This window comes from Crinia signifera, chromosome 2, assembly GCF_055691185.1.
Source record: "Crinia signifera chromosome 2, ASM5569118v1, whole genome shotgun sequence".
NCBI lineage: Eukaryota > Metazoa > Chordata > Amphibia > Anura > Myobatrachidae > Crinia > Crinia signifera.
The window spans coordinates 377,140,083-377,167,052 of record NC_139218.1 but is presented as its reverse complement, the minus strand read 5'-3'; the positions used below and the strand labels follow the sequence as shown (position 1 = coordinate 377,167,052).

At 45.0% G+C, this 26,970-nt stretch overlaps 1 protein-coding gene across 1 annotated transcript in view; it reads left to right on the top strand.

The window, feature by feature from the left end:
* MRE11 (MRE11 double strand break repair nuclease) overlaps window positions 1-26,970 on the top strand; it is a 60,449-nt gene that overhangs the window by 26,930 nt on the left and 6,549 nt on the right. Inside the window, exon 3 of the mRNA XM_083171340.1 lies at window positions 25,704-25,794. Coding sequence (XP_083027466.1) covers window positions 25,704-25,734 — 31 coding nt within the window. The 3' untranslated portion in view covers window positions 25,735-25,794. The remainder of the gene's footprint in view (window positions 1-25,703; window positions 25,795-26,970) is intronic.

Genomic DNA, 26,970 nt, shown 5'->3' with positions numbered 1-26,970 from the left:
GAGAGCGCTGAAAACAGTTCTAATGTGTAAAGTAATGAGATAAATAGAAAAAGATGGAACATTGTGACAGGTGACTGCAGTGGGGGAAAAAGACACGGGGGGAATCCAGTTAACCTATGCAACCTATTCAATTAGTGGGGATTTACCCACGCAGTTAGCCACAGAGGGGGACTTCCTCTCTTAGCTTTAGGAGCTGTGAGGTAAAGTCTGTTATAAAAGGCACCTTCTGAGGGTAAGGCTGTTTTATTGAATAGCTACGTGTATGAAGCCCAGAGTTTTTCCCAGCGTGTCAAACTCTGCGGCTATTTAGATTGCCACCGACAGGATATGATTTAGTTTGTGGCTTTAGACCATTGGCATGCATTAAAACATTTCAGCCAGCTTGCAGCTAATTAATTCTGCCACTATTTGCCCATTAAGGATGGGTACACAATTTAACGACTGTGCTGATGTTCAGGCCGAATTCCCTTCTGCCTGTTCCATGCCTCACCAGGAAAATGTAATGAAAGACAAAACAATTACTGTCCCGGTTGACCGGAAGATATCGCATGCAACTTGCGGATACACACCGTACGATCCGGCCAATATGTCTTTCCAATTCACCCAGAAACTACATATCAAGCCGTCATCGTTCTGGTGAGGGGCCACAATTTTTGCTATTCAATTAGAAATCCGGTGATAAGTTGTAGTAGTCCCAGAATAGTATAGACACCCTAGGCTACAGGTCACTGTTTGTGGCTCTAGAGCGGACAGTGAATGCTGTGACTTGTAGCATAGTAACATGGACTCCTGGTACGTGCCGCTGTACCGTATCATTATACACTTGTCAGTGCTGCCTTACTGTGTGTTATTCAGTTTTGCCTCAGGTTCCGTCCCAGACGAAAGGCTGTATCGAATGTTTGTTAATAAACAAGTTACGATGTTGCGGCCCCGGGAGGATGAATCCAGCTGGTTTATCGTATTTGTAATTCATCAGAACAGGGAAGAACCTGCTGCAGATCCCACTGAAGAGCTGGGACATCTGGTCTGTGCCAGGCGAGTTATCAGAAGCATCTATTATCATAATGTTCTCACAGCTCAAGGAGAGATACAGAGGAAACACAGGTGTGAGACCATCAGTTTATGCCCTAGTGAATCTTCCATTCTGTTTTCCCTTAGCCCCATAGCAATTAGCGTGCCAGGATGACTTGTGGAGGAAACTCCAGGAGACAGCGGGAGATAAGGACTTGGTCGGCCTCATACTCGGCTCTGCAGTACTTAGTGCTCCCAACACCAGATGTTTTATTCTTGGGATAACAATGGAGGTTATACAGCAGTAATCCTATGGATAAGCTCCGGATTCTGAACCTAACACTACGATGATGTCCCCGCCCCCATATCTGAAGAGTGATTTACACTGAGGGAGACTTGTGGGAATGACTGAATTACGCTGCATAATAATAGTAATAACTTAATTAAAAAAAAAAAACAGTGCACAGCATCACTATAGTAGGAGAAGCAGCATTCTATATGAACAGTTATTTATATACTTTACTGCCAGCATAGAACTGGGAACAGACACATCAGTAGCACAGAACTGGGAACAGACACATCAGTAGCACAGAACTGGGAACAGACACATCAGTAGCACAGAACTGGGAACAGACACATCAGTAGCACAGAACTGGGAACAGACACATCAGTAGCACAGAACTGGGAACAGACACATCAGTAGTACAGAACTGGGAACAGACACATCAGTAGAACAGAACTGGGAACAGACACATCAGTAGCACAGAACTGGGAACAGACACATCAGTAGCACAGAACTGGGAACAGACACATCAGTAGCACAGAACTGGGAACAGACACATCAGTAGCACAGAACTGGGAACAGACACATCAGTAGCACAGAACTGGGAACAGACACATCAGTAGCACAGAACTGGGAACAGACACATCAGTAGCACAGAACTGGGAACAGACACATCAGTAGCACAGAACTGGGAACAGACACATCAGTAGCACAGAACTGGGAACAGACACATCAGTAGCACAGAACTGGGAACAGACACATCAGTAGCACAGAACTGGGAACAGAGACATCAGTAGCACAGAACTGGGAACAGAGACATCAGTAGAACAGAACTGGGAACAGACATAGCAGCAGAGCCGGCCCTAGGCATAGGCAAACTAGGCAAATGCCTAGGGGCACCAGCAGCTTCTGTTGATTAAAATGATATGTAGCATGCCTGTATTCTCTTTGTGAGTGAGGCTGTATCTGCATATGAAATAGTGTATTCATGGAAATCACTGTAACATAGCATTCCATATGCAGATACAGCCACAGTCACACATAGAATATAGGCATGCTGCATATCATTTTAATCATCGGAAGCTTCTTGTGTGTCATGGTCACATAACAATGCAAATAAGTCGAATTTTCAGCAAAAAAGGCACCCAACGTTAGCAGAACTGGCCAGGAACTGCATGGCGTATTGAGGCAAGATGTATGGCTGTGCGAGTGCTGTCTGCGGGTGGGTTGGTTGTGCATTAGTGTTCGGCATATGTGTAAGGGGCATTGTGTGTGTCATGTATAAATGAATTAACAATGTGCGACATATATGTGTAACAGGCATTAGGTGTGTCATGTGTATAAGGGCATTAATAATGTGCAACATATGTGTAACAGGCATTAGGTGTGTCGTGTATAAGGGCATTAATAATGTGCAACATATGTGTAAGGGGCATTATGTGTGTCATTATGTGAATGAAGGGCAATAATAAAGGTTTGCATAATGTGTAAGGGTCATTATGTTTATAAGGACATTAATAATGTGTCATGTGTAAGGGGCATTACTGTGTGGTATTATCAGGGGTGCCGAGAGAAAGGGGTAGGGGGTACAAATTACCCAGGCCAAAGTCTAATGGAAGGGCCCAGTGAGAGCAGCAGCTCTTCTCCTCTGCCCAGCACACACTGCTTTGTGCTGGGTTGCAGTGTGGCCATGGAGGTGCTTAAAATATAATATTTTCTCAGGATTTTTTTCTAAGGGTATAATGTGAATAATGTGAGGAGTAAGGTAAAGTGGTATTACTGTGTGATGTAACGTGAATAAGGGACACCATCGCATGATATAATGTGAATAAAGTTGCACTACTGTGTGGCATAATTTGAATTGGGGGTGCTATTGTGTGGCCATGCCCCTTCCCAGCAAGAACACACCCCTGTTTGGGCTGCGCACCGAATGTGTGCACTGTTTCTATTTAACCCCTTCCTGACAGAGCCAGTTTTTGCGTTCCTGACAGAGCCCTTTTTTTCAAATCTGACATGTCTCACTTAAGTGGGGATAACTTTTTTTTGCTTTTACTTATCCCAGTGATTTTGAGATTGTTTTCTCGTGACACATTGTACTTCAAGTTAGTGGTCAATTTTCGTCGATACAGTCTGTGTTTTTTTGTGAAAAATACCAAAATGTCGGAAAAAAATGGAAAATTTTGCGATTTGCAAAATGTTCAATTTTCTGCTTGTGAGACAAATAATCTTACCACTCAAAATAGTGAATAACTAACATAGACCATATGTCTACTTTATGTTGACATCATTATTTCAACTTCCTTTTAATTTTTTGGGACACTAGGAGGCTTACAATATGAATAGCAAATTCTCAAATTTTCAAGAAAATTTCAAACACTGATTTTTTTAGGGACCAGTTCAGTTCTGATGTGACTTTGAGGGACTTGTATGTGAGACACCCCCATAAATGATGCCATTTCAAAAACTGCACCCCTCACAGTATTCAAAACAGCATTTTGGAAGTTTGTTAACCCTTTAGGTGTTTCACAGGAATTAAAACAAAGTGTAGGTGAAATTTCAAAATTTCTTTTTTTTTGCAGATTTGCAATTTTAATACATTTTTCTAAGGAACACAGTACATTTTACTAGAGAAATGTGACTAAAAATTGATTCCCCCAATTCTTTTGTTTTCATAAATATCCTATATGTGGCCCTAGTGTGCACGGTGACCAAACCACAGGCTTCATAATAGAAGGAGCACCTACTTGATTTTGGAGCCTCCTTTTTATGAGATTATTTTTTAGGCACCATGTAGGTTTCTAGGCACCATAAGATGCTAAAAGTTAGGAACCCCCCCACAAGTGACCCCATTTTGCAAACTACACCCCTCAGGGAATTCATCTAGGGGTATAGTGTACATTTCAAACCCCCAGGGGTTTCACCAATTGTGGTACAACTGGGCAGTGAAAATGAAAAATTATTTTTTTTACACAAAAATGCAGTTCTGGCTCCAAATTTGTCATTTTCAGAAGGTATGAAGGAGACAAAGCACCCCAAAATCTGTGCCCCAATTTCTCCCGAGTACGGCAATGCCTCACATGTGACCAAAAAACACCATTTGGGTGCATGGCAGGACTCAGAAGGGAAGGAGTGATTTTTGGATTTTGCAGCTCAGATTCTGGTGGAATTTTGGTGGGTGCTATGTCGCATTAGCAAGACCCCCAAAGCACCAATACAGTGGAACCCCCCCACAAGTGACCCCATTTTGCAAACTACACCCCTCAGGGAATTCATCTAGGGGTATAGTGTACATTTCAAACCCCCAGGGGTTTCACCAATTTTGATACAACTGGGCAGTGAAAATGAAAAATTACATTTTTTTACACAAAAATGCAGTTCTGGCTCAAAATTTGTCATTTTCAGAAGGTATGAAAGAGAAAAAGCACCCCAAAATCTGTGCCCCAATTTCTCCCGAGTACGGCAATGCCTCACATGTGACCAAAAAATACCAGTTGGGTGCATGGCAGGACTCAGAAGGGAAGGAGTGATTTTTGGATTTTGCAGCACAGATTCTGGTGGAATGAATGGTGGGTGCTATGTTGCACCAATACAGTGGAACCCCCCCACAAGTCACCCCATTTTGCAAAGTACACCCCTCAGGGAATTCATCTAGGGGTATAGTGTACATTTCAAACCCCCAGGGGTTTCACCAATTTTGATACAAGTGGGCAGTGAAAATGAAAAATTACATTTTTTTACACAAAAATGCAGTTCTGGCTCAAAATTTTTCATTTTCAGAAGGTATGAAGGAGAAAAAGCACCCCAAAATATGTGCCCCAATTTCTCCCGAGTACGGCAATGCCTCACATGTGACCAAAAAAATACCAGTTGGGTGCATGGCAGGACTCAGAACGGAAGGAGTGATTTTTGGATTTTGCGGCTCAGATTCTGGTGGAATTTTGGTGGGTGCTATGTCGCATTAGCAAGACCCCCCAAGCACCAATACAGTGGAACCCCCCCACAAGTCACCCCATTTTGCAAACTACACCCCTCAGGGAATTCATCTAGGGGTATAGTGTACATTTCAAACCCCCAGGGGTTTCACCAATTTTGATACAAGTGGGCAGTGAAAATGAAAAATTACATTTTTTACACAAAAATGCAGTTCTGGCTCGAAATTTTTCATTTTCAGAAGGTATGAAGGAGAAAAAGCACCCCAAAATCTGTGCCCCAATTTCTCCCGAGTACGGCAATGCCTCACATGTGACCAAAAAATACCAGTTGGGTGCATGGCAGGACTCAGAAGGGAAGGAGTGATTTTTGGATTTTGCAGCTCAGATTCTGGTGGAATTTTGGTGGGTGCTATGTCGCATTAGCAAGACCCCCAAAGCACCAATACAGTGGAACCCCCCCACAAGTGACCCCATTTTGAAAACTACACCCCTCAGGGAATTCATCTAGGGGTATAGTGTACATTTCAAACCCCCAGGGGTTTCACCAATTTTGATACAAGTGGGCAGTGAAAATGAAAAATTACATTTTTTTACACAAAAATGCAGTTCTGGCTCAAAATTTTTCATTTTCAGAAGGTATGAAGGAGAAAAAGCACCCCAAAATATGTGCCCCAATTTCTCCCGAGTACGGCAATGCCTCACATGTGACCAAAAAATACCAGTTGGGTGCATGGCAGGACTCAGAAGGGAAGGAGTGATTTTTGGATTTTGCAGCACAGATTTTGGTGGAATGAATGGTGGGTGCTATGTTGCACCAATACAGTGGAACCCCCCCACAAGTCACCCCATTTTGCAAAGTACACCCCTCAGGGAATTCATCTAGGGGTATAGTGTATATTTCAAACCCCCAGGGGTTTCACCAATTTTGATACAAGTGGGCAGTGAAAATGAAAAATTACATTTTTTTACACAAAAATGCAGTTCTGGCTCAAAATTTTTCATTTTCAGAAGGTATGAAGGAGAAAAAGCACCCCAAAATATGTGCCCCAATTTCTCCCGAGTACGGCAATGCCTCACATGTGACCAAAAAATACCAGTTGGGTGCATGGCAGGACTCAGAAGGGAAGGAGTGATTTTTGGATTTTGCAGCTCAGATTCTGGTGGAATTTTGGTGGGTGCTATGTCGCATTAGCAAGACCCCCCAAGCACCAATACAGTGGAACCCCCCCACAAGTCACCCCATTTTGCAAAGTACACCCCTCAGGGAATTCATCTAGGGGTATAGTGTACATTTCAAACCCCCAGGGGTTTCACCAATTTTGATACAAGTGGGCAGTGAAAATGAAAAATTACATTTTTTTACACAAAAATGCAGTTCTGGCTCAAAATTTTTCATTTTCAGAAGGTATGAAGGAGAAAAAGCACCCCGAAATATGTGCCCCAATTTCTCCAGAGTACGGCAATGCCTCACATGTGACCAAAAAATACCAGTTGGGTGCATGGCAGGACTCAGAACGGAAGGAGAGATTTTTGGATTTTGCGGCTCAGATTCTGGTGGAATTTTGGTGGGTGCTATGTCGCATTAGCAAGACCCCCCAAGCACCAATACAGTGGAACCCCCCCACAAGTGACCCCATTTTGCAAACTACACCCCTCAGGGAATTCATCTAGGGGTATAGTGTACATTTCAAACCCCCAGGGGTTTCACCAATTTTGATACAAGTGGGCAGTGAAAATGAAAAATTACATTTTTTACACAAAAATGCAGTTCTGGCTCGAAATTTTTCATTTTCAGAAGGTATGAAGGAGAAAAAGCACCCCAAAATATGTGCCCCAATTTCTCCCGAGTACGGCAATGCCTCACATGTGACCAAAAAATACCAGTTGGGTGCATGGCAGGACTCAGAAGGGAAGGAGTGATTTTTGGATTTTGCAGCACAGATTCTGGTGGAATGAATGGTGGGTGCTATGTTGCACCAATACAGTGGAACCCCCCCACAAGTCACCCCATTTTGCAAAGTACACCCCTCAGGGAATTCATCTAGGGGTATAGTGTACATTTCAAACCCCCAGGGGTTTCACCAATTTTGATACAAGTGGGCAGTGAAAATGAAAAATTACATTTTTTTACACAAAAATGCAGTTCTGGCTCAAAATTTTTCATTTTCAGAAGGTATGAAGGAGAAAAAGCACCCCAAAATATGTGCCCCAATTTCTCCCGAGTACGGCAATGCCTCATGTGTGACCAAAAAATTGCAGGACTCAGAAGGGAAGGAGTGATATTTGGATTTTGCAGCACAAATTCTGGTGGAATGATGGTGGGTGCTATGTCGCATTAGCAAGACCCCCAAAGCACCAATACAGTGGAACCCCCCCACAAGTGACCCCATTTTGCAAACTACACCCCTCAGGGAATTCATCTAGGGGTATAGTGTACATTTCAAACCCCCAGGGGTTTCACCAATTTTGATACAAGTGGGCAGTGAAAATGAAAAATTACATTTTTTTACACAAAAATGCAGTTCTGGCTCAAAATTTTTTATTTTCAGAAGGTATGAAGGAGAAAAAGCACCCCAAAATCTGTGCCCCAATTTCTCCCGAGTACGGCAATGCCTCACATGTGACCAAAAAATACCAGTTGGGTGCATGGCAGGACTCAGAACGGAAGGAGTGATTTTTGGATTTTGCGGCTCAGATTCTGGTGGAATTTTGGTGGGTGCTATGTCGCATTAGCAAGACCCCCCAAGCACCAATACAGTGGAACCCCCCCACAAGTCACCCCATTTTGCAAACTACACCCCTCAGGGAATTCATCTAGGGGTATAGTGTACATTTCAAACCCCCAGGGGTTTCACCAATTTTGATACAAGTGGGCAGTGAAAATGAAAAATTACATTTTTTACACAAAAATGCAGTTCTGGCTCGAAATTTTTCATTTTCAGAAGGTATGAAGGAGAAAAAGCACCCCAAAATCTGTGCCCCAATTTCTCCCGAGTACGGCAATGCCTCACATGTGACCAAAAAATACCAGTTGGGTGCATGGCAGGACTCAGAAGGGAAGGAGTGATTTTTGGATTTTGCAGCTCAGATTCTGGTGGAATTTTGGTGGGTGCTATGTCGCATTAGCAAGACCCCCAAAGCACCAATACAGTGGAACCCCCCCACAAGTGACCCCATTTTGAAAACTACACCCCTCAGGGAATTCATCTAGGGGTATAGTGTACATTTCAAACCCCCAGGGGTTTCACCAATTTTGATACAAGTGGGCAGTGAAAATGAAAAATTACATTTTTTTACACAAAAATGCAGTTCTGGCTCAAAATTTTTCATTTTCAGAAGGTATGAAGGAGAAAAAGCACCCCAAAATATGTGCCCCAATTTCTCCCGAGTACGGCAATGCCTCACATGTGACCAAAAAATACCAGTTGGGTGCATGGCAGGACTCAGAAGGGAAGGAGTGATTTTTGGATTTTGCAGCACAGATTTTGGTGGAATGAATGGTGGGTGCTATGTTGCACCAATACAGTGGAACCCCCCCACAAGTCACCCCATTTTGCAAAGTACACCCCTCAGGGAATTCATCTAGGGGTATAGTGTATATTTCAAACCCCCAGGGGTTTCACCAATTTTGATACAAGTGGGCAGTGAAAATGAAAAATTACATTTTTTTACACAAAAATGCAGTTCTGGCTCAAAATTTTTCATTTTCAGAAGGTATGAAGGAGAAAAAGCACCCCAAAATATGTGCCCCAATTTCTCCCGAGTACGGCAATGCCTCACATGTGACCAAAAAATACCAGTTGGGTGCATGGCAGGACTCAGAAGGGAAGGAGTGATTTTTGGATTTTGCAGCTCAGATTCTGGTGGAATTTTGGTGGGTGCTATGTCGCATTAGCAAGACCCCCCAAGCACCAATACAGTGGAACCCCCCCACAAGTCACCCCATTTTGCAAAGTACACCCCTCAGGGAATTCATCTAGGGGTATAGTGTACATTTCAAACCCCCAGGGGTTTCACCAATTTTGATACAAGTGGGCAGTGAAAATGAAAAATTACATTTTTTTACACAAAAATGCAGTTCTGGCTCAAAATTTTTCATTTTCAGAAGGTATGAAGGAGAAAAAGCACCCCGAAATATGTGCCCCAATTTCTCCAGAGTACGGCAATGCCTCACATGTGACCAAAAAATACCAGTTGGGTGCATGGCAGGACTCAGAACGGAAGGAGAGATTTTTGGATTTTGCGGCTCAGATTCTGGTGGAATTTTGGTGGGTGCTATGTCGCATTAGCAAGACCCCCCAAGCACCAATACAGTGGAACCCCCCCACAAGTGACCCCATTTTGCAAACTACACCCCTCAGGGAATTCATCTAGGGGTATAGTGTACATTTCAAACCCCCAGGGGTTTCACCAATTTTGATACAAGTGGGCAGTGAAAATGAAAAATTACATTTTTTACACAAAAATGCAGTTCTGGCTCGAAATTTTTCATTTTCAGAAGGTATGAAGGAGAAAAAGCACCCCAAAATATGTGCCCCAATTTCTCCCGAGTACGGCAATGCCTCACATGTGACCAAAAAATACCAGTTGGGTGCATGGCAGGACTCAGAAGGGAAGGAGTGATTTTTGGATTTTGCAGCACAGATTCTGGTGGAATGAATGGTGGGTGCTATGTTGCACCAATACAGTGGAACCCCCCCACAAGTCACCCCATTTTGCAAAGTACACCCCTCAGGGAATTCATCTAGGGGTATAGTGTACATTTCAAACCCCCAGGGGTTTCACCAATTTTGATACAAGTGGGCAGTGAAAATGAAAAATTACATTTTTTTACACAAAAATGCAGTTCTGGCTCAAAATTTTTCATTTTCAGAAGGTATGAAGGAGAAAAAGCACCCCAAAATATGTGCCCCAATTTCTCCCGAGTACGGCAATGCCTCATGTGTGACCAAAAAATTGCAGGACTCAGAAGGGAAGGAGTGATATTTGGATTTTGCAGCACAAATTCTGGTGGAATGATGGTGGGTGCTATGTCGCATTAGCAAGACCCCCAAAGCACCAATACAGTGGAACCCCCCCACAAGTGACCCCATTTTGCAAACTACACCCCTCAGGGAATTCATCTAGGGGTATAGTGTACATTTCAAACCCCCAGGGGTTTCACCAATTTTGATACAAGTGGGCAGTGAAAATGAAAAATTACATTTTTTTACACAAAAATGCAGTTCTGGCTCAAAATTTTTTATTTTCAGAAGGTATGAAGGAGAAAAAGCACCCCAAAATCTGTGCCCCAATTTCTCCCGAGTACGGCAATGCCTCACATGTGACCAAAAAATACCAGTTGGGTGCATGGCAGGACTCAGAAGGGAAGGAGTGATTTTTGGATTTTGCGGCTCAGATTATGGTGGAATGAATGGTGGGTGGTATGTGGCATTAGCAAGACCCCCGAAGCACGGTGAAATTATGAACCTAATAATCCATAGATGTGTGGTATATTTTAAAACACTCCTTTATACATAGGCTGGGTTTGTCGGGGCAAGTGTCACACTGGAAAATAGTTTGCTTTCTTATTCCCTTTTTATAGCAAACTTTGCACCTTTTTTGTGTCCTGCCCTTTTTTCCAGTGGAGGGGATTTCATCAGGAAAATGCTGCCCTGGTACAATACGGGGGCCAGTACTAGAAGTACTGGGGCCCTCAGCCTGCTGGTTCCCAAATATTAGGCCCTTTATGACTTCCTCTTGAAAGTGCATAAATGTCCCCCTCTGGCCGGTAGAACGGAATAGCACGTAAGCGTTATACAGTGCCATCTGGATGATATACACGGCCAGCTTCTTGTACCAGATTTTTGTTTTCCGCAGGGCACTGTACGGCTTCAGTACCTGATCTGAAAGATCCACTCCGCCCATGTACCTATTGTAATCCAGGATACAATTAGGTTTTGAGGTGTGGGTACTGGTACCTCGTACAGGGACGGAGGTGGTACTGTCTCCGTGAATTGTTGTCAGTATAAGGACATCCCTCTTGTCCTTATATTTGACCAACAACATATTTTCGGTGCATATTCCCCTGCTTTCACCCCTTCTCATTACTTGGGCAATGTGCGTTTTTGGGAGGCCTCTTTGGTTCTTGCGCACAGTACCGCAAGCTGCTGTACAGTACCTCTTGAACCAAGGGCCTTAAACAGGGGGATGCTGGTGTAAAAGTTATCCACATAGAGGTGATAACCTTTATCCAGGAAGGGGTGCACTAAATCCCAGACAATTTTTCCACTAACACCTACGAGGGAGGGGGGGCATTCTGGTGGTTCAATTCTTGAATCCTTCCCTTCATATACCCTAAACCTGTGGGTGTACCCTGAGGTGCTTTCACACAGCTTATACATTTTTATGCCATACCTTGCCCTCTTACTGGGAAGGTACTGGCGGAATTTAACCCTTCCTTTAAAATGTATAAGGGACTCGTCTATGCAAATGAATTTATCTGGGATGTACATGTCTTCAAATTTGGCACTGAAATGATCAATGACCGGCCTGACTTTGAATAGCCGGTCAAAGGTGGGATCATCTCTGGGTGGGCACTGTGCATTATCATTGTAATGCAAAAATTTAAGGATCGTCTCAAATCGAGCCCGGGGCATGGCCATACGGTAAAATGGGGTGCTGTACAGAACATCTGTACTCCAATATTGCCTAATTTCTGGCTTTTTTACTATGCCCATATGAAACACCAGACCCCAAAACGTCATCATCTCTACTGCATCTACAGGGGTCCACCTAGCAAATGATGACGTGGGGTTTTGAGCAATAAACTGCTGGGCATATAAATTAGTTTGGTCCACCATTAAATTTATAAAATCATCAGAGAAAAATAATTTGAAAAAGTCAATTTCTCTGAGACCTGTGGAATCAAATTGGATTCCTGGCATGGCCAAAAACTCAGGAACCTGGGGCTCAAAATTGTCTGGTGGTGGGGTCCATACGAGATCAATTATTGGGGGGGGGGTCTCAGCTGCTCTACGGGGGCGTCTTTGAGGGGGTCCCTCATCACCAGAGGAGGAAGAGGAGCTTAAGGCGAATCCTTCAAATTCCCCGCTTGCATCACTGGCTGTGTCAGAGTCAGAAGCAAGCAGGGCATATGCCTCCTCCGCTGAATACATTCTTCTGGATGACTGGGATGACATTTGGGGTCCATACGAGATCAATTATTGGGGGGGGGGTCTCAGCTGCTCTACGGGGGCGTCTTTGAGGGGGTCCCTCATCACTAGAGGAGGAAGAGGAGCTTAAGATGAATCCTTCAAATTCCCCGCTTGCCTCACTGGCTGTGTCAGAATCAGAGGCAAGCATGGCATATGCCTCCTCCGCTGAATATATTCTTCTGGATGACTGGGATGACATTTGGGATGACATTTGGGATGCCATTTTTATTTTTGTGTTACTGGTAGTGAAATGTTTCAACACGTGTATAGTGTAGGGGGGGGGTACAAACTTTATTTCAACCCGGGGGGTATGTAGTGTGTAGTGTGTATGTAGTGTGCAGAAAAAAAAAATACTTTATACAAAAAAAAAAAAATGGAGGGGTTAAAAAAAAAAAAATTGAAGGGGTTAAAAAAAAAATTGAAGGGGTTAAAAAAAAAATTGAAGGGGTTAAAAAAAAAAAAAAAAGGTCCTGCGCCAAAAATTGAGCACAGATGTTGGTCAGTAACGTCCGTCACTGAACAGCGCTGAAAGGCAACAGGAATTTGATCAAAAAAAAAATAGATCAACCCTGTGCCGAAAAAGATGATCAGTGATGTACGTCACTGATCAGCGCACAGCGGCCACAGGACACCCACAAAATCACAGTGTGTGTAAAAAAAAAATTAAAAAAAGACCCCACAGCACACACAAAAAAAAAAAAAGGTGATCAGTGATGCGACACTGATTACCAGTGAGGGGCAGCAGGTGCAACTGACAGTGCAACTGGCAGGTATATATAAAAAAAAAAAAAAACCTCTGCACCCCTAAAAAGTTGCTGATCACCTCAGATATAGTGATCAGCACAAAAGGCGGGGGCAGCAGACACAAAATTTAGCACTCTCTATCACTCTCTGTCACTATCTCTCTCTATCTCTCTATCTCTCACTATCTAACACTCTATGACACTGCAGCAGCAGCAGTGACAGGTATATATATATATAAAAATACCCTGCGCCCCCAAAAAGTTGCTGATCAGTTAATTTATACTGATCAGCACAAAAGGGGGGGCAGCAGTCAGTTATATAAAAAATATATAGCACAATCTGACACTATCTCTATCTCTCTCTCTCTATCTCTCTCTATCTCTCTCTATCTATCTATAACTATCACACTGCAGCAGCACAAAATATAGCACTCTCTGTCACTAGGCCTCTCTATCTCTCTCTCTCTATCTCTCTCTATCTCTCTCTATATCTCTCTATCTCTCTCTATCTCTCTCTATCTCTCTCTATCTCTCTCTATCTCTCTCTATAACTATATCACACTGCAGCAGCACAAAATACAGCACTCTCTGACACTATCTCTCTCTATCTCTCTCTATCTAACTAACGCTATTACACTGCAGCAGCACAAGTTCACAGGAAGTCACAAGTAACAGGATCCAGGAAGCATCCAGCACACTACAAGCACAGATGAAGCAGCCAAGATATTTGCAAGGATCAGGTAAGTATTTTGCAAGGTTCTGGTCAGTATATCGCGGCAGCTAGGCACGGTGACCGCACTGCACGCAATTCCAGACCGGAATGGCGTCTGCAGTGCAGTCACCGTTAGTTTAAACCCCCCTCCATGGCTGTGATTGGTCCGTCGGTCCGACGGACCAATCACGGCCTTTGGGGGCGGGCGGGGTGAGGTGGGGTGACACCAGTGTCACCCTTACACCCCGCGGTGATTGGTGCTGTACTTTACAGCACCAATCACCTCCGATCGCGTGTCACCGGCGAACGTTATTCGCCGGTGACACAGAAAACGCTGTAATTGGCTGTTCACACTGAACAGCCAATCACAGCGATCGCCGACGGGGGGGCGGCATCGCAGCCCCCCCGGGGCATGCATGGACATGTCTGCTGTCAGGGACAGCAGACATGTTGAAACTGTCACCGCGTCTATAGACGCGGTGACAGTTAAATGCCATGACGTACATTTACGCCATGTGTCGGGAAGTACTTCCCGACCATGACGTAAATGTACGTCAATTGTCGGGAAGGGGTTAAAATATTGCGGGTAGGAGTACCAAAATGATGACTGCTATGATGAGGGTTGATGGTGCTGGGAAAGGGGAGCAGGGTCAGAGGCGGAACTAGTGGTGGTGCTAGGGGGCACCAGCCAAAATCTTGCCTAGGGCGTCATTTACGCTAAGGCCGGCTCTGCACAGCAGTAGCACAGAACTGGGAACAGACACATCAGTAGAACAGAACTGGGAACAGACACATCAGTAGCACGGGTGTGGTATATTTGCCCGACAGTCGGGATTCCGACAGTCATTACTCAGACGTCACAAATGGAGGTGATCAGCGCACTACTATCTGTAGCTGGTACTAGGACTTGTCAGGTCCTCAAAGTGTTAAGTCGGAAAAAGGGGTGTGTACCAGCGCTGGCTGAGGTAAAAAAATATATAAGCAAAAATTTGCAGAACGGTAACCTGCTGCTGTGTAATGATATACAGTGTGTGCGATACACCTGCTGCTGTGTAATGATATACAGTGTGTGCGTTACACCTGCTGCTGTGTAATGATATACAGTGTGTGCGTTACACCTGCTGCTGTGTAATGATATACAGTGTGTGCGATAGACCTGCTGCTGTGTAATGATATACAGTGTGTGCGTTACACCTGCTGCTGTGTAATGATATACGGTGTGTGCGATAACCTGCTGCTGTGTAATGATATACAGTGTGTGCGTTACACCTGCTGCTGCGTAATGATATACAGTGTGTGCGATACACCTGCTGCTGTGTAATGATATACAGTGTGTGCGATACACCTGCTGCTGTGTAATGATATACAGTGTGTGCGATACACCTGCTGCTGTGTAATGATATACAGTGTGTGCGATACACCTGCTGCTGTGTAATGATATACGGTGTGTGCGTTACACCTGCTGCTGTGTAATGATATACGGTGTGTGCGATAACCTGCTGTTGTGTAATGATATACAGTGTGTGCGATACACCTGCTGTTGTGTAATGATATACGGTGTGTGCGTTACACCTGCTGCTGTGTAATGATATACAGTGTGTGCGATACACCTGCTGCTGTGTAATGATATATAGTGTGTGCGTTACACCTGCTGCTGTGTAATGATATACAGTGTGTGCGATACACCTGCTGCTGTGTAATGATATACGGTGTGTGCGTTACACCTGCTGTTGTGTAATGATATACGGTGTGTGCGTTACACCTGCTGCTGTGTAATGATATACGGTGTGTGCGATAACCTGCTGTTGTGTAATGATATACGGTGTGTGCGTTACACCTGCTGCTGTGTAATGATATACGGTGTGTGCGATAACCTGCTGCTGTGTAATGATATACAGTGTGTGCGATACACCTGCTGCTGTGTAATGATATACAGTGTGTGCGTTACACCTGCTGCTGTGTAATGATATACGGTGTGTGCGATAACCTGCTGCTGTGTAATGATATACGGTGTGTGCGATAACCTGCTGCTGTGTAATGATATACAGTGTGTGCGATACACCTGCTGCTGTGTAATGATATACGGTGTGTGCGATAACCTGCTGCTGTGTAATGATATACGGTGTGTGCGATAACCTGCTGCTGTGTAATGATGGGATGCGGTCATTTGGTCTACTGCATTATGGTCGACAGTCATTAGGTCGAATCCATTAGGTCGACATGCTAAAAGGTCGACATGACTCTAGGTCGACATGGAAAAAGGTCGACATGATTCTAGTTCGAAAGGTCATTAGTTCGACAGGTCATTAGTTCGACAATGTCATTAGTTCGACATTGTCTATGTCGACATTCACAAGGTCGACATGGAGTTTTTCACTGTTTTTTGAGCCAACATGTGCCGACAGGCGGTATTTCATGCCCTACCATCCACTAGGGCGTGGTGGGAGAATAAAATAGTGTGCCGAGCGTAGCGAGGCACCGTGCCCGACGCATTGCGAGCGCAGCGAGCGATGCGAGGGGATGCAGTGCACTTTAAACTGTGTCCATGTCGACTGTGTTGACATTCAGGTAAAAAAACAGTGAAAAACCCCATGTCGACCTTGTGAATGTCGACATAGACAATGTCGAACTAATGACCTTGTCAAACTAATGACCTGTCGAACTAATGACCTTTCGACCTAGAATCATGTCGACCTTTTCCCATGTCGACCTAGAATCATGTCGACCTTTTAGCATGTCGACCTAATGGATTCGACCTAATGACTTTCTACCATAATGCAATAGACCAAATGATCCCAACCCGTAATGATATACGGTGTGTGCGATAACCTGCTGCTGTGTAATGATATACGGTGTGTGCGATAACCTGCTGTTGTGTAATGATATACAGTATGTGTGTTGCAGCCTGTGATGAGACTACAGCAGTGGTGGCCAACCCGAGGCTCTTGAGCCTCATGCGGCTCTCCCCCTTGTAAAGTGCGGCTCCTGCTGCCCGCCGCCCACCGTCCGTCCCAGTCCCCACTGCTCCCGGTTCCCTGAATCCCTTCTCCTTCTGAGGGGAGGAGAGCGCGCATTGCGCATCTCTCCTACCCCTTACTGTGCATCCTTGTGACTGGGCCGTGGCTAGCAGCCAATCAGGAGCCGGCCAGCGAGCTTTGATTGGTGGACGGATCAGTCACAGGGAAGCATACCCGGCACCGTGTGGTGCATACCTGGCACCGTGGGGGGCATATGTGTATCTGGCACTATTGGGGGCATATGTATATATGGCACTGCACTATTGGAGGCATATTTGTATCACATCCACCCAAGGGGTCAAAATAGACTACACCCCTTTTTGTGGCGCATGCGCCTTCGGCGCGCGCATGATGTCGGCTCTTTAGCTTGACTACCGATATTTTTCGGCTCTTTACCTCTGACCGGTTGGCCACCCCTGGACTACAGAGTTACTGTATCACCAAAGCCCAGAACAATTGCACAATGTAACCAATTGTATCCCCACACTGGTGCTACTACAGTATAGGGTAAATAGAGAATACTTCCCAAAAACAATGTTCTTTATAATCAGTCCTTCTATACTTCAAATTTTCCTAAGAAAACTTAAAGAAAAGATACAAAGGGAAATATTGTCCATAAAGAAATGGCTTTTTTATTTCTTCAAATGCGCTCACGTTTTGCAGTATTTATTCGCATATACTGTAAATCCTTTTATGAGGATAATTTGGCCGTTGATCTGCCGTCCTCCTTGGTAGATCCTAAACCTCAATAATTAATAATATAGCGCAATATCATTTTGCTAAAAAGGTAATTTATTACAGTACTGCACTCACATAAAAACAATGTTAAATCGTATATCACCCAACAAACTGCATCCATGGGGACCCAGGTATAAGGTTGCCAATCCCACAGCGTCTCCCATGTGCCGATGGTCTCTGTTGGAGTAGTATATCCAATATATGTTGGAACTGTGGAATTGTTCTGGGCTTTGGTGATAGTTCTGTAGTGTTATATATATAGATATATTACTCAAACGGACACCCTCACTTTGGCTAGATAACCAATCACAAACCTAGGAATAATTTAGTGGTCTGCAGCATGCAGGCATCCATTAGATCAGGACGAGTGTTTCCCATGTTTTAAATAAGGCGTCTAATGCATTATTGTGATGAACCTTTTCTTCTAACTTAAACCTTGATTACCCTTAGAAGTAAATCACACGGACACGTGACCTGAAATAACTCACACGGACACGTGACCTGAAATAACGACACGGACAACCACTGCATAAGATTAAAAGGTCAAGGGTATTTATTGTGGTATGACCCTATTGAAAAGGGATGGCCTGGAGAGCGCTTGGAGACCAGCCAGTCATAAAACGTTAACAATGGCGGCGACTACAACGCCCCAACTTGTAACCAGGGCGATGAACCGCCCCCATTGGATTCAAAGCCAGCCTGCGCTGTGACTGTCTTGCCGCCCCTCCTAGTGCATGGTGAGGACAGTTCTAAAAGTGTCCTACGTCCCCCCTCGGGGGCAGGACTCACCAGCATTCCTGGCAGAGGGTGGCAATACCTCACAGTGACCTCCTGTACTTCAAACTTGACTGCTGATCGAGAGCGCCCTCCCGCCAATTAAGATTGAAATTAATGAGAGACAAATTTGGGTGAAGGCCGAAAGGCCAGGTGGTAGTTTAGAACAAGGGAGGGAGGGTGGGAATCCAGACTCAAGAGGAAGATGGATCACCTGACTACCCTTTATATACCTCTACCTAAGCTACCACCCCTTCCACACCTGATTGGCTATTCCAACTACACTGCACCTCTATGGGTAAGTGAACTCTGATTTCTAGCTTTTGTCATACCATCCCAAATGCACAGACTCTTATATTCCCTCATGCCTAGGCAGCCCTCGCTTTCTCATAGTAATCATTTAAAAGGCAAAATCAGTTTGGTTTTGCCTTTTAAATGATTGCCCCTTAAAAATGCTCAGTGGCGTCAAAAAGGGGATGTCACCTGCCAATGTTTGAGGCCAAGATGCCAGCTCCTCCTCAGTGACTGAAGCCAGGTGCTGCAATGTAACATTCCATGCAGCATCTGGCTCCTGTCAGTGTGTAGGAGCTGGCACTGTATTTATTATTTATTTATTACCAGTTATTTATAAAGCGCACACAAATTCTGCAGCGCTGTACAGAGAATATTTGAACAGTCGCATCAGTCCCTGCCCCAGTGGAGCTGACAATCTATATTCCCTGCCATATGTACATACACACACATTCACACTAGAGTTAATTTTGTTGGGAGCCAGTTAACCTATCGGAAGGTTTTTGGGTTGTGGGAGGAAACCGGAGTGCCTGGTGGAAACCCACGCAAGCACAGGGAGAATTTACACACTCCACACAGTTAGGGTCATGGTGGAATTGAACCCAGGACCTCAGTGCTGTGAGGCAGTAATGCTATCATTTACACCATCTGTGCTGTCGTTACACATGTCAGCCTCTTTAACCACTGAGCCAGGTGGCTGCATGGATTAAGATAAGGGATTCATATATTTGTATTAAATATTACATTGTTTTGTTATGAAATCCATTTTTGTTCCCCGTGATCTGTTTGGGGCATCGGTGTAGCATTAGTTTTGTTGTCATTATTTGGCTTATACTAATACAGTATGTACAATATTGTTACATTATTGTCTTCAGAGTCATTTATAAACCGTCCAAATGACAAGGTTTATGGAGTCAGAGTGCACCACATTGATTGAATGAAAAGCTCTGATTAGCGCCAAGGATTTGTAGCATATAATAATAGGTCAATGGGGCTCTTACACATTCCACTGTCAGTCTGACCTTTGGTTGTTTCACCACATTAAAGCGGATATATTGCTGTGTGTATCTGACCTTCCCCGCGGCCTCCACCAGTACATTATTCTAAATGAAGTGTTATGTTGAGTAAATGATATTACAGGTTCTGGAACTAGCAGTTTGCAGGCCTGAAGTTGTGCACTGTAATTGTTATACAATATAATTACTGATCTCGGCCTTCAGAGAAGAACTGCCTGAGAAATGTTGTGGCTTTCAGTTAATTACATTAATATCTGAAGTCTGGTTCCTCTGGATGGATGAAGCCTGGGCGAGGGGCAAATCCGCACAATAACATCACAGGAGGAGAGCAGCGACCTCACATTCGCTTAGGGAGGATGGAGATGACAAATCCAACATGGAAAAGAGAACGAGGTAGACAGGGAGACCCAAGATGGACAATCGTGCGGACTATGGGGGTATTCAATTTTGGGTTCTGTCCAGGCCTGTTTTTGCTCTGCTGGACAAGAGGCAGAATTCAATGTTCCACCTGTTGAGTGTCGAAAAGTGGGCATGTTGGCGAAGACGGCGGTGGATTGTCGAGAAATTGGCGTGAATTCAGCAATCCATGGCCGTTTCCGACAAAACAGATCCAACTTGTTTTAAAGTCGGATCTGTTTTGTCAAAATCCGCCTTCAATGCTGTCGGAAATGGCAGTATCGAATAGGCGATGGGCGCTCTTTCCCCTGTCGGAAATAGTGCCTGACATTGAATTTCCCCTATGGCTGTCTTTATTCTCGCTGACACCCTTTCTGTACCCCCTGGAGCCTTGTCACAGCTCCTCTGCCACCATGACCCCTGACATCTGTCAACTCTGGAGTATCCTCAGAGCCATATTAAGACCCATTGGAGACCTGTGCAAGACACTGATTTGCCACACACACACACACACACACACACACACAAATACACAATAATGAGTTTCTAGTAATCCAGGCCCTGCAATACAGATACTTCACCAGTCAGGCAGGAGTTTTACAGTAATTGATCATCCGCTAATTCAGTTGTCATTGAATAACATAGCTTTATGTGTATGTGGAACCTTAACAACATATGAACTAGAATACTGATCACAGCCCCACGCATACACACACACACACTTACAGCTAAAAGCCCAGTTAATAGCATTTCCTTACAGCAGACCTGAAGTTCCGAGACCAGGAATACAGCACAAACATTGTATCCTCCATGGTCATCTGAAGCATCTTATTGTATTCTACCCACTGTACATGTGACATAGATCTTACTTATGCAAATGTTTCTGATCATTACCAAGAAATAGCGTTTTATCTGATCATCTTTAAAGCATGCACAGGGTCACTTAGCATATCGGGAATTCGCACACAGACCTGTGCATTTATGCAGCTTGCTTAAGGAAATGTTAATCCTGGAATCTATGTTTATATAAACCGCCTACCGGTAAGACAATACTGCGGGCTCTCTCTCCGCCGGAAGGGCGAGTATCATTGTTTGAACTTACGCCAGGGGGTTTTTCAGTGCTGAAAATTTCAACTTTTATTTTTTTATTGGGTATTGGGAGCGAGCGTATCTGCGAAATCCAAAATTGGGTGCAAGCAGGGCCGGTGCAAGGCACCGGAGCGCCCCAGGCGAGGGGGGGTGGGGCGCCCCGGTGCCTACGGGGGGGGGTGTACCTGCGGTGCTGTGTGATCTGGCGGCGGGGTCCCTGCAGTGATGCGCGCAATCCGGCAGCCAGGCGGCGGTGCGGGAAGCGCTGATTTGTTTGAAAACTCGCCGCACGCTGATTGGCTGAATCTCAGCCAATCAGCATGCAGAATGTTTTCAAACCCAGCAGCGCTTCTCGCGCTGCCGCCTGGCTGCCGGATAGCGCGCATCACTGCAGGGACCCCGCCGCCAGATCACACAGTGCCGCAGGTACCCGGCACGGACACCCCGGCAGCCTCCATGCGAGAGGCGAGGGGCGAAGTGCCGCCCTCCAGTGGCTGGCGCCCTAGGCAAATGCCTAGATTTGCCTAGGGGTGGCGCCAGCCCTGGGTGCAAGATTTTTACCGTGCTGAATTCCCCGCCGTGTGCCAATGTCTGACCTAATCGCTAACTTTATCTGCTCTTTCTTCTGCCCATAACCCCGGCACTTCTTAGTTACTGTAAAGTGTAACCAGCAGACGTTTAAGTTTCATTATGTTACGTATTTACCCTTCGAGTGCCGAGGGAATTTGTCAAAATAGGTGCGAAAATTGACAAAGCAAACCTTTATATTAACCCTTTGAGTGCCAACGTTGCTGCGAGAGATCCTCAAAATATCCGCTAAAAATTCCAGCGTCGCTCACAGCGACTGTTCTGTTTTTGGGTGCAATATTTAACTAAACTTCATCGAATTGACTTGGCTGTATTTGTATTTATTTATTCTAGAAGAACAGTCGCTGTGAGCGAGGCTGGTGTTTTTAGTGGGTATTTTGTGGATTGCTTACAGCAACGCTGGCACTCAAAGAGTTAACAGTTATTTATATCATGCTAACATATTCCTTTGTGCTCAGCACTTGGGAACAGAACATTATATAGAAGAGACTGTGTGAGGGCCCTAATCATATCTGACACATCATGGGGAAATAGGAGTATACAAGGGGTTTAATGCTACCTATTGCATATTGGTCCAGACAGACCTGCTGTCAATCAGGCAGGGTACAGCCTGCGTTCACAGGCCATCACTGACTGTGGCCGCAGGGAGGGCTCATGCATGCGCACTGCGGCCGTGAATTTGCAGCCCTGTGTTCTGAATCGGCCCCAGTGTTAGGTGCGGACTCTGTAGAGTGGAGGTTATTGGGCAGAATGGCTTATGGACGGTACGTGTTTGGTTCAGGAATGGCATAATCTACCTGTACGGCTAATTTTCAGGGAACTTTTTTTTTTTCAAGTTTTATTCAAGATTTAAAAAATAATTACATTTGAACAACAATATAACAAAGGGAAGGGATACAGATTTTTTTTTAAAAAAGGGTGGGGGATGTACAACAATTTAAAATCATATTTCGAAGAATAAGCAGCTGGAAAAATGTTGAAACAGAAAATAACACAAAGGAAATAAGAATGACGGCACATACACTCACAAACATAACAGCAGGGAACCAGGAAACAATACGGCAGAACAGGGAACCTAACAGACCCAGAACAGGTATCTCGCTGCAATTACTGTACATCAGGAAGCTTAACGCTCAGGCTGCAGAGACAACAATAGGAATAAGAACACTCACTCCGACATCTAGAGCAACATAGACAGGCCAAGAAAACCATTTTATTATAGGAGCGGAGGCTTTGTAGCAGATGGTTCTGCAAAAGGGAACATTTCAAAGTTGTGCTGGACTTTAGAAATCATTTTGGGGAGGTTGGGAGGGACGGGAGATTTCCACAGTTGGGCTAATGCGACTCTAGCTGCAAGGATAATATGGCCTGTTAAGTAGAGCAAGAACCAGACGCGGTTCTGCAGCCATCTTCATTACTTCTGACAGTAAGTCAAAATCCTCAACTCAGAATTGGCGAAGAGAGGAACAATTCCAATAAGCGTGCAGAGGCGTACCCTCCTTACAGCAATGGTGCCAACAATACTTAGACCAAGTTGTTTTTCCAGGTCCCAGCCTGCCCCGTCTTTCACAGAGAAAAACAAAATTTTCGGGTAAAACTGCAGGCAGCGAGTGTAGGAATAAGATGCAGGCAGCCGGTGTAGGAGTAAGATGCAGGCAGCCTGTGTAGGAGTAAGATGCAGGCAGCCGGTGTAGGAGTAAGATGCAGGCAGCCGGTGTAGGAATAAGATGCAGGCAGCCGGTGTCGGAATAAGATGCAGGCAGCCAGTGTAGGAATAAGATGCAGGCAGCCGGTGTAGGAATAAGATGCAGGCAGCCGGTGTAGGAGTAAGATGCAGGCAGCCGGTGTAGGAAAAGGATGGAGGCAGCCGGTGTCGGAATAAGATGCAGGCAGCCGGTGTCGGAATAAGATGCAGGCAACCGGTGTAGGAATAAGATGCAGGCAGCCGATGTAGGAATAAGATGCAGGCAGCCGATGTAGGAGTAAGATGCAGGCAGCCGGTGTAGGAATAAGATGCAGGCAGCGGGTGTAGGAATAAGATGCAGGCAGCCGTTGTCGGAATAAGTTGCAGGCAGCCGGTGAAGGAATAAGATGCAGGCAGCCGGTGTCGGAATAAGATGCAGGCAGCCGGTGTAGGAATAAGATGCAGGCAGCCGGTGTAGGAATAAGATGCAGGCAGCCGTTGTCGGAATAAGATGCAGGCAGCCGGTGTAGGAATAAGATGCAGGCAGCCGGTGTCGGAATAAGATGCAGGCAGCCGGTGTTGGAATAAGATGCAGGCAGCCGGTGTCGGAATAAGATACAGGCAACCGGTGTCGGAATAAGATGCAGGCAGCCGATGTAGGAGTAAGATACAGGCAGCCGCTGTAGGAATAAGATGCAGGCAGCCAGTGTATGAATAAGATGCAGGCAGCCGATGTAGGAGTAAGATGCAGGCAGACGGTGTAGGAATAAGATGCAGGCAACCGGTGTAGGAATAAGATGCAGGCAGCCGATGTAGGAGTAAAATGCAGGCAGCCGGTGTAGGAATAAGATGCAGGCAGCGAGTATAGGAATAAGATGCAGGCAGCCTATGTAGGAATAAGATGCAGGCAGCGAATGTAGGAATAAGATGCAGACAACCGGTGTAGGAGTAAGATGCAGGCAGCGAGTATAGGAATAAGATGCAGGCAGCCGATGTAGGAATAAGATGCAGGCAGCTGGTGTAGGAATAAGATGCAGGCAGCGTAAGCATAAGATGCAGGCAGCCGGTGTAGGAATAAGATGCAGGCAGCCAGGGTAGGAATAAGATGCAGTCAGCCGGTGTAGGAATAAGATGCAGTCAGTCGTGTAGGAATAAGATGCAGGCAGCTGGTGTAGGAATAAGATGCAGGCAGCGTAAGCATAAGATGCAGGCAGCCGGTGTAGGAATAAGATGCAGGCAGCCAGGGTAGGAATAAGATGCAGTCAGCCGGTGTAGGAATAAGATGCAGTCAGTCGTGTAGGAATAAGATGCAGGCAGCCGGTGTAGGAATAAGATGCAGGCAGCCGGTGTAGGAGTAAGATGCAGGCAGCGAGTGTAGGAATAATATGCAAGCAGCCGGTGTAGGAATAAGATGCAGGCAGCCGGTGTAGGAATAAGATGCAGGCAGCCGGTGTAGGAATAATATGCAGGCAGCTGGTGTAGGAATAAGATGCAGGCAGCCGGTGATGTCCGTGAGGTGAGGATGCGCTGCTGTCAGCGATGTCATGCGCTGTGCTCATCCGAGGAAATGGGAAAAAGTACCAACAAGCTTCTATTGGGTAACAGCGGTCATGTGTCCAATCATGTCCCTTAGTTTTCTGTCATTATACCATGCAATATACTGTATACTCTGTATGTGTAATGTCTCTAATGCTTTTCTTGCTCTTTAGTAGAAACACTTACATTATGGGGGAAATTTACTAAAGGAAATTTGTAAAAAATAGGTGTATTTGTATCCAGAAATACACTTATTTTTGACATTTACTATCCCGAAAATATAGCAATTCGTATTCGTATTGATGTGCTATCAATACGAATATGAATTGCCGTATTTTCGGGATAGAAAATGTCAAAAATAAGTGTATTTCTAAATACAAATACACCTATTTTTTACAAATTTCCTTTAGTAAATTTCCCCCTATATGTACAGTAATATTTCATGTTCCTGGATTAGAGTGTAATAGATGGGGTTTAGTTGGGAGGGAAGCACAGTGTCCATCAGTAACGAGGCCGGGTGTGATGTGTGTTATGTCGCAGTGTGACATTGGCTCAGCAAGCCCACACTCTGTCTCTGTGATACCTGCTGCAGATGTAGATACAGTGTCACTTCCAAGGTCACCTATAGCTTCCTGTGATTTCCGTATGTAATAACTGCTTTGCATTCACACAGTGACTCTCACTGATTTGTTTCTAGACAACGTGGCGATTCATTTTGGAAAATTTGACAGCAAGCCAAGCTCCGAGATGGCCACGCTGAGAGTGGAGGATCTGGTGAAGCAGAAAAGGTAAACAGGAAAAATATGTATTATACATTGTGGTTTAAAAATGATAATTATTGAGTGTAACAGGAATGGTTACAGATAAGATTAATTTATAAAACACAGATTATGGGTGAGGTGTAATAGGGTGGGGATGCAGTCAAAATCCCGACAGGGTCAAAATCCCGACATGGACAAAATTCCAACATTTAAAATCCCGACATGGTCAAAATCCCAACATTTAAAATCCCAGCAGGGTCAAAATCCCGACATATAGAATGTACAGTACAGGTGAAACAGTCTACACAAACGGTATTTCGTGCCCTACCAGAATAAAATAGTGTGCCGAGCACAGCGAGGCACCGTGCCCGAAGCATTGCGAGCAAAGCAAGCGATGCGAGGGGCTGCGGTTCACTTGCAACTGTGTCCATGTCGACTGTGTCGACATTCGGGTAAAAAAACAGTGAAAAAACCCATGGCGACCTCGCACCTGTCGACCGAAAGTCATGTAGACTGTTTCACCTGTACATTCTATATGTCGGGATTTTGACCCTGTCGGGATTTTAAATGTCGGGATTATGACCTGTCGGGATTTTAAATGTCGGGATTTTGTCCATGTCGGGATTTTGTCCATGTCGGGATTTTATCGTTGTCGGTATTTTGACCCATTCTGGATTTTGACCCTCTCGGGATTTTGACAGTCGGGATTTCATACCGAATCCATAGGGTGCGCACCAAATCCCACATGTCACATTTGTGATTTTAGGCCAAAATTCTCAGATGTAATAGGGTGCGTTTTTTTAGACAAAGCCGAAATTCGCATGCGATTTAGTGCGATTTTTAGTAACGAAAATGTGCGATTTGTTAGACATGTGCAGGCTTAGTAATGATAATGTGTGATTTTTAAGACATGGAAGTGTACGATATTTAGCTAAAAAATAAAATGGCGTGGCCCCCCCTCCCACCAAGCATAACAAGCCCTGGGCTCATTGAACTGGTCCTGGTTTTAGACATTCAGGGGACAGTAAACATAGAGGATCCCCTTCATTTCTAAAACAAGCACCAGGCTCAAGGGCCGGTCCTGGTTCCCAAAATACAGGGGACAAAATGAATAGAGGTCCCCCAAGTACCCCCCAAATAAAGGTGTCTCCCCCCCCCCCTCCAGAATTAACCCTGCCCAGGGCTGTCCCTGGTGCCCCAGGG